The sequence below is a fragment of the Gekko japonicus genome, unplaced genomic scaffold (genome assembly GCF_001447785.1).
Source record: "Gekko japonicus isolate JY-2015 unplaced genomic scaffold, Gekko_japonicus_V1.1 scaffold1126, whole genome shotgun sequence".
NCBI classification, from domain to species: domain Eukaryota; kingdom Metazoa; phylum Chordata; class Lepidosauria; order Squamata; family Gekkonidae; genus Gekko; species Gekko japonicus.
The window spans coordinates 353,700-366,826 of record NW_015167572.1 but is presented as its reverse complement, the minus strand read 5'-3'; the positions used below and the strand labels follow the sequence as shown (position 1 = coordinate 366,826).

At 39.0% G+C, this 13,127-nt stretch overlaps 1 protein-coding gene across 1 annotated transcript in view; it reads right to left on the bottom strand.

The window, feature by feature from the left end:
- Positions 1-13,127, bottom strand: part of NBAS (neuroblastoma amplified sequence) — a 275,647-nt gene that overhangs the window by 174,718 nt on the left and 87,802 nt on the right. Inside the window, exons 22-23 of the mRNA XM_015413856.1 lie at positions 4,089-4,172; positions 2,203-2,356 (exon numbers count right to left, since the gene is read on the bottom strand). Of these exons, the coding sequence (XP_015269342.1) occupies positions 2,203-2,356; positions 4,089-4,172 (238 nt within the window). The remainder of the gene's footprint in view (positions 1-2,202; positions 2,357-4,088; positions 4,173-13,127) is intronic.

The window sequence follows — 13,127 nt, the reverse complement described above, 5'->3', positions numbered from 1 at the left end:
TATATAAATATATAAAACAATATATATATATTGGAACAAGCTAATAAGTAGTAGGGTTCCAATGATGTAACCCCTCTAATGTGTATTGGTTGTCATAGGATCAGAAAAGTGTTAGGCAGGGCTCAATAGACGGTAAAAAAAAGATATAAGATACCGGGCAGCAGGATATAGGGAAAACTTAGACAATAGTATTCTATTTTTTTCTTTGGTTTTGGTTTTTCCCTTTACCTGCTGCTCCCAATTGTTAGGAAATGGAATGAATCACATATTATTGCTGTTAAAATAGTTCAAAAAGGAAACAAATGTAAACTATGCAATCAAGTAGGATGACATTGTAGGTATGAAGAGTTGTAATCTTTTTTCTTAAGAGAAAATAATAAGCCCTTGAATTACGTGATATGAGAATGTAAAAAGAAAAGAAAAGAAAGATTTAGTAATAATTGTGTAACCATTGTCGTAAAGTTAGAATTGGATAATGCGATGTGTCCAAACTCATGTATGTTCTCTTTATTTTCTCTGTGTGTATATGTATATGTCTGTTTGTCTGAAAACTAATAAATAGATTAATGGGGGGGGAGAGAAAACAGCTGAGAAACTAGAACTGGTCCATTGGCTGTCCCATTGGCTGACAGACTATTTCCAAGTTCAATTTGAGGAGCTGGTAATGACCTTTGAAGCCCTTCATAACTTGAGATCCACATATTTGAAGGACCTTCTCTTTCCATATGTTCCTGTGCACCAGTTATGGTCATCAGGCAGCTATCTGTTGGCTATCCTATCACTTAGAGTGGCCCCATCTGGCATCAGCCAGAGCCTGTGCCTTTCCCATTTTGGCTCTAGCTCCGTGGAGTGGGTTTCCTGAAAAGGTGGAGGCATCCTCCTTGGAGATCTTTAGGAGGTGCTGGAAATGTTTTTAACTGTTATTGTAAGCTGCCCTGAACCATGATGAAAGGTTTTAATAAATAAATAAATGTACTATGATACACATCTCCTACACCTCAAAAGCAACTTAGGCTGCGGTCACACGTAACAGAAGCCACACAAGTGAGACGGAAAACAGCCAGAGTTTCCGGGCGCGATCTCACCAGCACATCTGGGAAGCGTAGCACTCCCGTGGCTCAACCGAGGCTTCCAGCCGAAACTGCGTGGCAAAAAACTAGTACCTTGGAGGTACTAGTTTCCGGAAACTGCGGGGCAAGGGCGGGCGTCTGATCGCGTTTCCGGTGGCATCCGGCACCCGCCCATGTCCCCTTGCAAATAAGGTGTTTTTTTTTTGTCCAAGTCTCTGTGGATGCGCATGCGCACCCAACGGAGCATGCACATTTGTCATGTACACAAAAATACAAAACAGTTTGCCGCGGCGCGCACTTCTTCGTTGTGCGCCGACTTGTCCTGTGATCGGCACCTCTCCCTTGCCATGGAACCTCCACGGTACCTCCACAGGACCTCCACAGGAGGTCTGATCACGTAACTGCGCAGTAGTTTGCCCCAGGGCAAACAGCCACGCTTCTCCTCTGCAGTTTCCTGCCCGTGTGACTGGGGCCTTAGTTCTTCTATTTCCTATCCAAGAACGTAATGTTATTTCATTACCCCTTCATCCCCTTTTCCACCTTTAAGAGTACATAATACAATCATATTTTGCATGTCTTCTTCGGAAATCTTGAATGTGTGAGTAGATGCCTGCACAACTATGCATGCACCACCACCATGTGAGCACAAAAATCTTCCTTTTAAAAGTTACAGGTTTCATATGGCTTTAGTTTCTATGAAAATATATCCAAGCACAAATGCAGTTATTCCTTAATATGATAAAAAGAAAGGATATGGCCAGCAAGTGTTCCTCACAACTATTTTAAGATTTTTAATAAAAAAGAAAGGTTCAAAACAAAGAATCTGATAATGTATTTTGTACACTTCAACTCAATATTCTGGTATTTCAGACAAACTGAGCCCACCTACAGCTGGTCTGAAACTATAGTAAGCATCATGCCCTTTGAAGCAAAGGTATCAAATCTATCAGCACACCATACAGTCCTGTATTATATTTCAAATGTATACCACATTATGTGTTAAATGTAGAGTACTTTTAGATAGTACACACTAAACAAACCAACAAAAATACACCCCACATCCTTCAGGATCCATGATAAAAAGGCATGTGAACCCATACCAATAAGAGCATTTCTAGAATTTTACATTTACCTGCATAGAATAGTTTTCTATCTCCTCTGCTCTTTCCCAATACCAATCAGTGACCAGGTTTATGGAAAGCTCAGCAGCCTTGTATTTCATCAGTTCAGGCTGAGATTCATATAAAAAATCACTCTCATCTTGAAGAACTGGTTCAACAGTCAGCCTGGGAGATGCAGACAAGAAGTTGCTAAGTGAAGAAACATGTCATTTTTAAATGACATCACGCAAAGTCAACTGTTTATAACAAAAGGGAATGAACTCAAGCCCCTACATATAAAATGAAAGATTCAGATCTTACATGAACAAACAGATTCGGTCAAAATGAATTTTTTGATCAGAAATTATGTAACCCCCCCCCCAAACCAGAACATAATTGTATCCAGCTTTTTTCAATCTTTCTTTCAAATTAGAATTGAATCATGAGGTCTATGCTCTGATGAAACACAATAAATCTGTATAAAGCTACAGTGTTCACTATAGTTATTACTAGCACAAACTATTTAACACTCTGTGTGTAGATTTTTAGAAGTTAATTATTCCTACTGAAATTCCATGTATTCCCAAGTAAGTAATCTTAACACTGCATTGATATGTGTTTACATATATACATATTTCATTGCAGCACCTTAAGTGAATAAACAAGCCTACCTATTTAAGCAGAAAATCAAGAACTCCCAAAGAGATCTGTTGTTTATAAGGGGAGGAAAAACCCAACCTTGTTCAGAACACACACCTTTTCCATACCCACAGTCAACTCACAGGACTAGTTTACTCCTTACGTATTTTTAATTAATCTGTTTATACATAACCTTTCAACCTAACTCAAGAGTCCCAAAGCTGGCAAACATTAAAACATTTCAAACATGAAACACACATTTAATACACAAACATACACAAAACATTTATAAAAGATTTAACACGATTTTAAAAAACACAAACCCATATGAACACACAAACAGGGAGCAGGGCTAATAAGAGTTATTTAGGGGAACAAGCGAAACAAAAAAGTCTTCACCTGTTGACAGGAGACAACGATAGAGGGAGAAAGATTAATCCCCTTAGGGAAGAAGTTCCAAAGCTTTGGCACCACAACCAAGAAGGCCCTTTTTTTGTGTTGCCATCCATCTAGATTCAGATGACAGGAGCACTGAAGCAGGGCCTCTGAAGATGACCAGAGTGGTTGGGCATGTTCATAAGGGAGTGGGCAGTTCTCAAGGTATGCTAGCCTCAGGCCCTATAGGGCTTTAAGGGTCAATACCAGCACCATGAATTGCACCCAGAAGCAAATTGGAAGCCAATACAGATGGAACAAGATATGGTCCCTATGATTCACTCCAGTTAGCGTTCTGGGCCAGCATTCTGTACCAGCTGAAGCTTCTGGATGGCCTTGAAGGGCAGCCCCAGATAGACAGCATTGCTGTAGTCTAATCTAGCTGTTAGCAGGACATGCTCCACTACGGCAAGATCTTTTCTGCCCAACCAAAGCTGGTGAAAGGCCCCTGGCCATTGCTGCCACTTGTTTATCCAACAGGAGGCCCAGGTCCAACAGCACCCTCAAAACATGAACCGGTTCCATTAGGGGGAGTGTAACTTCATCCACAAAAGGAGACATCTCAGTTTCTGGGTCAGACCTTCCCCTCGCCAGTAGCACCTCCATACCCAGACCTCTACCAGCCATAATGAGGGGAGCAGTGGAAGGATATCACAAGCAGGAGTATGTACTATGCTTTCCCCTCTCATTAGAGAAATGGGAAACTCACACACGAGCAAGAACTGGCATATATATTTAAGCTGTTTGGACAAGAACCAATGTACTTTATCAGAACTAATCAATGGTAACATTACAATGAATTCATACTATGTAAAGACAAACACACAAAGTCATGTACACTTACTTGCATGGAGGCCTTTCACACCAGTCTTCTTCCCTGTGTTTCTGTTCACTCCAAGGAAGAATCTTCAATACCCCTTCTCTGTAGCTGTTACAAAAAAAATAGAAATATGTACAGTGCACTCAATTTTCTTAAAGTCTATCAATTAAATGTGTAGTCCAAATGTCTATATTAAACACATAGGGCATTCGACAGTCATAACATTTTCCATTATATTAGCAGTGATTCTTCCAAGAGACTAATCAGAATGTCATTGATCAACACAATATTTCAGGAGAAATTTCATCTTCTTTTGTGGATTTCATGCCCATTAATCTGTGAGGCTGCTTCATCCACAGAAAGATGAGCTCCAACTCACTACATCTAACACAGCAATTTTAGTATGACATACATATGTACAATTTCTGCAAGTTACACATCCTAATCAAAATACATAATGTTTCGTAAATTTATCTCACTATATTGTTCAGGCACACCAGCCACTCCACTACACGTCATTAGTCATTTGGATTGTAAATTGGTTTTATTTTGAGATATTTTAAATGATCATTATGTATTTTCAATCCTTTCCACAAATGTATGTTCTGCATATATTTTTTGGCCACTAGTGCTTTACTCAGTACTTGCCTGAGTACTGGAGATAGAAGCTAGCAATATGTGTAATGAAAAACCAGCTTAAAGGACAGTGCCAAGTGCTTGTTAAATATTATAGCAGAGTTACAGAAGAATTTCTGAAGCATTGCAAATCCACTTTGGGTTTCAGAAACTTCAGTTGGTACATTTACTTCTGCTACTCTTGATGTACAATCAAGTCAAAGACAACTTCTTGGTAATTCAAGCCTTCACAGTTGTCAATACTGAAAATTAATCTGGTACAAGTATATCTCATTACAGTTTTAAATGTCAGTGTGATTTTGGAAAAGTTTGTTTCTTTTAAACGTTTGGGAAGTTTAACAAAGTTATAAATGGCAAGGCATGTGTATGCACATACCCAACCATATGGCAGTCATTCAACACGAAGATCATTTGTGAAAACTAACACCATTATATTGTGATTCCAGGTCACACCAGAAACCTTTCTGCCTTTTCTTCACCACAAGATTTTCTTATGTGCATTTCTACTAATCTAAAAACTGAAAATGACAAATGATGGTCATATCAAACCATATCAAATAGCAGAACCAGGGAAGGCATGTTTGTAAATTGGATAATCAAGTATGCCCCCCCCCCCGACACACACTGTTGCCTGCTCAAAAATGGGTTTATGTCATTATACTATTTGGGAAATCACCACTGCATAATGTGAGATACCAGTGTGCCACAAGAAGGGCTAAATTGTTCCTTCACTAATTATTTTTTTTTAATCTTTCAATGTATTGATCGCTCAATCCTGAAGAGCTTGCTGGCTCTGAGCGATTTACAGTTACTCATTTTTCACGAGGGACTAACAATGCTTTGTGGGGTAAGGGAGGACAACATATATACATCTTAATTGCACACATTCACAGCCAACGAGGGTTCCGTTCAGATGCAGGTGAGACGTGATCCGGAACGGCATTTTTCCTCGGCCGAGTTTGATGGCATCAGCTTTTCTCCAGACTCCTTGAGTTGTAGCGCCACACTGCCATCGCCTGGCTGGGCGGCCCATTAAAGGCTTTTCTTCATGCCGAGATCTCTCTAGGCTTTCCATCATGCGAGCTGGACTTCCGTTCGCTGGCTAACACCGCTCCACTCCACGAGGGGGGGGGTTCAGTGTGCCCACTTTCTCTAAGGAGTGGTACCCATTTAATCTACTCGCCGAAGCTTTCGAACCGCTGGGTAGACGGCGATCTGGGGACAAGGCTGGCAGCTCACATCAGCGCGGGGCTAGAACTGACAGCAAGCCTGTTCAGCTCAGATGTTACAATGTTAACCAGAGGATAAATCCTCTGTTCCACCGCTCCCCTTTTATATCACCATGCAGGATGTATTCATTGCTCTGCACTCCTGCAATCCATTCTCTACTAATTTATGGTGAACAACATGATTTCAAGAGATGGGAGTAAGGACACAGTGGGATTCATCAACGGAGACTGCTTTTGAGAATCCCAAATCCCAGCTATACTTTCTAAGTATTTCTAACAGTGTTGGTTGCCCTTTCAACAGTCTGCAGAATTAGGCTTTATCTTTTTAATGACTGAAAATGTGCCACCCAGACAACCTAAGCCCTCAAACCAAGAAAACCAAGCCCTGCATGTCACATATATATGCCAATGGATGTCAGACTCTCGCTTCCCACATAAGAAACCCAAGTTCTTTAAAGTGAGCCATTTATAAGACTTTCTCCTCCTTGCTTAAAAAATATTATTTTATAGTCTGTCCTTGAGGGTTTGCAGCTTCAAATAGCCAAGGAATCCATAGCAGTACTTTGCAAGAAAGAGAAAATTATGCTGTCTAAATTAAGCACAACGTTCTAAAATGTCAGTTAGGGAGCATATCAAATAGTCGATTAAATGTGCCTCAGGCCCCAGAAAGCGAGAAAAAGTCTCTCTCAAAGACCAAAACATGTTCATCATGAACATTTATTTATTGTTTCCATTAGCTACCCGCCCGCAACTTTAAAAATTAACATACTTGGGTGCCTGGGAGCTGTGCAGCTCAGGTAACATGATATTTAATGTTTGTCCTTAGAAGATGCTTTGCAAGCCTGCACAGGTCTAAAAATGAAAACGGACATTCACAATTATTGTTTAGCTGTGAACACACCACAGAAAGCAATCCTTTAGGGTAAAGGGCTTCTTATAATGTATGCTTTAACTTCAAATGCACAGTGCTTTTACATCTAAAATGTAAGATGCACACACACACACCCCTGCACATATCATATAAAACTAGAGAGGACAATTTTCTACTGAATGTATATATATATTTGTATAACCTACAAAATAGCCCCAAGATACAGACAGAAGTGAATATTACAGAAATTTCAAAACTTAGAAAATTGCAGCACTTAGGAACTGCTGTGCTAAACATATTCAGGATGCCATGATTTTTAACAAACTCGCCTCCAAAGAACCTAGAACTGGTCTATTCAAAACGGTGATTCAGATCTCTTCCAAGAGCATAACATTACAAACTATGGGAGGCTACATGACAGAAAGATGTTCTGTAATACACACTTGCACACGATTTTAACTTAGCCATCTTCCTTTTTTAAAAAAAAATACATTTTATTTATTTTTTGCAACAACAAAGAACAATGTACAACAACATAATAATGAACAAGTCCAATAAAATTAAATAACTACAACTTTAAGCAAACATTTACCTAACAATGTGTTAATTATACAGAAGAACAGATTGTTGAAGCTTTACATTCCTTTTGAAGTTAAAGAATCCAGCCACTCTTGATAAAATTGTAATATTGAGTGTTACATTGTTGTTGAACATTTTCCAGTATATAGTCTGCTTTTTCTAAAACCGGTGATCATCTGGAGAAGAAAGATTGGGGGTCGAGGGAAGGATCAGAGTTTGATGATTTGTCAGAAATTTTGTCCATCAGCAGGTGATCCCATACCTTCATGAACCATGTTTTAAGTGATAAAGAAGAAGAGTTTTTCCAATTGAGCGCTATTGTTGTTTTTGTTGCGGATAGTATCCAAGGAATCATCAATTCCTTGCGACTTTTAGAAATGGGGATTTCTTTCCAGTAATTTAATAATATCATGTCAGGGTTTTCAGGAATTTCATGATTTCACTAAGAACTTGTTTTCAGAAAGATCTTACTTTTGCATTCCCACCAACAGTGTATGTATGATCCTATAGAGCCCTAGTTTTTCCAGCACATCGGAGATAGTTTAGGGTTCATCCAATGTAATTTTAACAGGGTTAGGTACCACCTAGTTAGCAGTTTAAAGTTTTGTTTATAGTAATAGATTTTGAAGTCGAAGCGTAGGAGGACCACACTACGTTCCATTTGGAAGGAGGGATGTCGGCGGCAAGATCTGTGGACCAGGAGGATACGTAGGATGGTAAGTTGGTGGGGTCAGGTTCTATAAGAGATTAATATATTTTTGAGATTGCCCATTTTCTTACATTGTTTGGTAATAATAGAAATTTTTTGAATTCAGTATGTGGTTGCTTGCAAGTCTTTTGTAGTGCGGGAGTGCTAAAGAGATTCTGCAGCTGGAAATATTCAAACCAAGACAGAGAGGCTTTGGCTAGTAGATCCAATTTTGCTTTGCTCATAAAGTGTTTGTTATGGGTTAAGTCATTAAGGAGTAACATGTGGGGCTGTTTCCATAGCATGAATGAGTTTTTGTGTTGGGCTGGGGGGAACCATGATTGTTCAACGTATGTGAAAGCTAGTGAGATCCCGGGGGCCAAAATTTTGCTTTTAAATTTCCAAGTATGCATAAAAGGGTGTTGGGATATTAAAAGAGAGTTCTCATTTATCTTATTCCAGATAGCTATATGGTAGTTCATGGACTTAAGAAAGTGTTCTTCAATTTGTACCCACTCGGGTGTAAAATTGGTGTTTAAGATTTGCGTCACATTAGACAATATTGCTGCTTCATAATATAGCTTGATGTCAGGAAGGGCAAGCCCTCCAAGTTTAATAGGACGTTTTAGTGTTGCGAATCTGATTCTTGGTTTGTGGTAACTCCAGATAAAGGAACTTAGCCATCTTCCTAAAAAAGTGTGATTTTCCATAGGGAACATTCAGTCATTTATTACTCCAATGAACCCATACAAAAGAGTGCAAGCTAGCAAAGAAAACAGAGAAGACAAATCCAGTAGTTGCAAAGGACATATTAACAGCTTAACTTCCAAGATTTTCCTTCCCTCCCAATATGGAGGAAATGTTCATTCATGGAATATCCCTCTGGTCTGAAGCATGCAGTCCAGGAGTAGTTTTATCAAATCAGCTTTATCTAACGTGGACCAGACTGACATTTTAAAAAAGAACATGGCAGAACTCTTCTGAGAAGAGACCACCTCAGAATCTAAGTTTGCAGTGATGCCCCCAGAGCCCCCCCCCCATAGAGACCTCCATTTTGATCCTCACTTGTGGATGTGTACATCTCAGCATGGGCCTAGAAAGGAAAGGTGGTCTCTGTATCAAACTAATATTAAATTGCAGTGAGTCATGCAAGGACATAAAGGAATGCAGGACAGCTCCTCCATCAGTCATGCAAAGCCAGTTCTAAAGAGGGAGTTAAACGGAGGGCCATTTCCCCCAAGGATCTAGGAACCTTCTCCATGAAAATTTGTTCTTAATGAACACTTAATCAACAACACTGTCATGGCCAAAATTCTCAACACTGGGGTTAAGAGAAATGTTGGACATATGCTGAGCATCCTGAAATCCATTTCTGAAGCTTTAAATAAAATACAGGAAAATAGCTGTTTTATTGCTTATGCTACTGAAATTTGGAAGGAACTAAGTGAGCACTTAAAAACAGAACAACACACTGACATGTTTAAATTACAAGCATTTTTTTAAAAAATCATGAATGGGACAAGGACTGTCTCCAGCTCATTTTCTCGCAAATTTTGTCAATATCTGGTACCAGGGTCAAACCTTAAGTGCTGCGGAAGAGGAATTAGTTGTGACATGGGTATCCAGCAACAATCCATCTGTAATGCCAACTGTAATAAACTTCAGAGCTAAAGGGGAACCATTCAAGAAATATACGTTTGCTGGTGATGTTTTAAAGAAAGTCACACCAGTGAACTGGTGAAAATCACTTAAGCACTTGGATTTAGAGACTGTTGAAGTACTGGTTTCACATTTAACAGCAGTAACTTCTTCTTCAGGCGTAGAAAAAATATTCTCTTCCTTTGGACTCATTCATTCTAAATTTCTCAGGTCCATCTTTATCTTGTTATTGTTGCTCAACAAATTTTTTTGCTCTAAGAACAGTTAATCTTTACTTTTTCACGTTGAAATTGAAAATAAGGGTTCTGGTGATATCCATCTGTAAGGGGTGTTATGCTTTTGCAAAAACAATGCAAAGTCTCTGTATTGCCTTCTTCTTTTTCTGATCTCAAATGGGATGTCTTTTAAGGTTCTGACTTGTTCTCCTTGGATTTTCAAAACATTTCCACTTGTCGCTTTCAAAATCAAGTCTCTTGCTGACCTTTTGAGACAAATATTTCCCCGGGAAGCTTATTTTTCTTTATATATTCTGGATATGTATGATATATCATATCCATGTTGCTTTGTAACACTTCCGCTGTTAAGCCTACCACGGGGGCCAGTTCCTTATTTAAAATCTCCTTCAGGTCCTCTCCTTTCTGCTCCATAATGTTCTGAAACCTCAGGACATATGCTGATTTTTTCCATTTGGAGAAGTAACTGATGATGATTTGCAGCGATTTTATCCTTTTCCACCACCTCCAACCTTTGTCCAAACTCCTTGGACTTAAGATCAACCTTCTTCAGCTTCTTGGTTATCTTCTCTGGTTTTGCTGAGGTTTCTTGAAGTTCCTTGTGCATCGTGTCAAATTTCTGGTTAAGCATGGTCATCTGGTTCACTAGAGGGTGCAAGGCTGCAGCAATCATTTTGAGAAAGTCTATGGTTGCTTCCGGTTTGGAAGCCGGAGACGATGTGCTGGCTGATCCTGTAAGTTTCGCTTTCGCCGCCATTTTTTCTGACCGCTGCGTCATTGTTTTTAGTTAGTAAGAAGTTTTGGAAAGTCTCTTAAAGTCTGAAAATATCGCTTTCTTGCTAATCTGCTCCACACTCCGTCACCATCCGCTCTTTTCAAGCTGCCCCTGCGTCCCACTTTTAACTCAGTTCTTTGGACGTGGGGATTCCCCCCCTTTCGTTTATTTGGGGCTTTGGGGCGGTTTTACTCCCAACATTCAGATGGCAGCTCGCTAAATGGTAAGCTTACTCCCATTCTTACTTGCGTTTGTTTAAGCAGTAGGGAAGATTGGTCCTGGTGGATCTCTTGCGCGCTCGGTCTGGTATGCACCTCTAGGTGCCATTGCTAGCTCCATGCCGCGAGGACCTATTGGGGCAAAGAGGGGGCTCAATCCCTTGGCATTCCGCCTTGGGAGAGGCACCTCTCCTGCCCCAGGCTGCAACCCTCCTTCAAAGGGTTGCAAGAGTCCAAGATCAACTCGGACCCCTCCCCATTGGCACGTTTGCGGGCTGCTCACATCAAAGCAACAGAAGTCCTTACCTAACTGCTTTTGAAAAAAAATAATTACTCAACAGAAAGATCATCTATTAGGATGAATCTACAAACTTTTACTCCAATACGATACAGGAACTGAACAAGTTAAAATCTGCATGTTGAAACGGACTTAAATTTAGGGTGAGAAATAATATTTCGACAAAGGGAAAACTTAGATAGAAAATGCAATCCAAGACGCAAAGTTGGGAAAAGCTCCTGGACCAGATGGTTTTACTGTAAAGTATTATAAAAAGATTAAAGAAGAGCTAATCCCAATTCTTGAGTTGTTGGCTAATGAAGTGAGGGGAAAAAAGAGAATACCAGAGTCATGGAAAGAAGCAACAATTTCGCTCATTCCAAAAGAAGAGCAGGACTTAACGAATGTGAAAAACTACAGGCCAATTTCGTTGCTAAACAATGACTATAAAATTTTTACAAGAATAATTTCAGAAAGAATTAAGCTGTACCTGCAGGAAATGATTGAAGAAGAACAGGCCGGTTTTCTTCCCAATAGACAAATAAGAGACAATATAAGAGTGGTGACGGATCTAATCGAATACTATGATAAGAACCCAGAAAAAGAAGTAGGATTCTTCTTTGTAGATGCAGAAAAAGCTTTTGACAATGTAAATTCACTAACTACAGGACTTCGTGGCGGTCTCAACAACTCAGATGGGATAAATAATGGTATTTGAAGCTTAACTTGTGAAGCTATTACAATAGTGAAAACATGTTTGGAGACATCTGGTTTCCATAGAAGCCTTTTTATATATAGTAGTAAATATGTAAGTATATCAGTTGAGAGATAAAAAGGCTTCTGGTCGGGGGGGAAATGGAGATTTGACGCAGCCTTATGAAAAATAAGAGAGGACAAAGAATTAAAAGGTATGACAAATAAAGGATTTTCTTATAAATATAGAGCATTTGCGGATGATGTAATGTTTGTGGTTGAAGAGCTGACAAAGAATTTACCAGTACTGATGGAAAAAATAAAAGAATTTGGAGACTTGGCGGGATTTTATCTTAATAAAAATAAGTCGAAAATAATGTGTAAAAAAATGAAGGAGAAGAAGCAAGAAGAGCTACAAAAGATGACACAATGTAAAATAGTAAAAAAAAACAACAAAATATCTGGGCATTGAGCTAACAATGAAAAATATTGATCTTTATAAAAATAATTATGAAAAATTATGGCCAAAAATACAAGCAGATATCAAGAAATGGGACATGTTGAACTTATCGTTGCTTGGAAGAATATCAGTAGTCAAAATGAACATATTACCACATATGATGTTTTTATTTCAGACAATACCTATTGTAAGAGGAGTAAAAATATTTGACTTTTGGCAGAAAGAAATCTCAAAGTTTATTTGGGCAGGTAAGAACCCAAGGATTAAGATGAAAATCTTATGCGATGCGAAAGAAAGAGGAGGTTTTCAGGTACCTAATTTCAGACTATACCATGATGCAGTATGTCTTGTCTGGCTGAAACAATGGATTTTGTTAGAAAACAAGAAGTTGTTGGCGCTAGAAGGGCATGATTGTAGATTTGGTTGGCATGCGTATTTATGGTATGACAAAGTGAAAGCCGATGTTTTTTTAAAACATCATTATATAAGAAGATCGCTCTTTGATGTGTGGATTAAATATAAAAGATTTTTTTCAGATAAAAGGCCGCTTAGGATTGTACCTGCAGAGGTAATAAAACCTTTTTCGTCATCTAGAGGAGAAGATTGGGTTCAATATAAAGACATGTTAAAACAGACGGGAAATACGTATGAAATGAAAATGGAAGAAGATTTGGCGTTCAGATATGGCTGGTTACAATATAGACAAATTTATGACTTGTTTAAGAAAGATAAAAAAGAGTTTGGT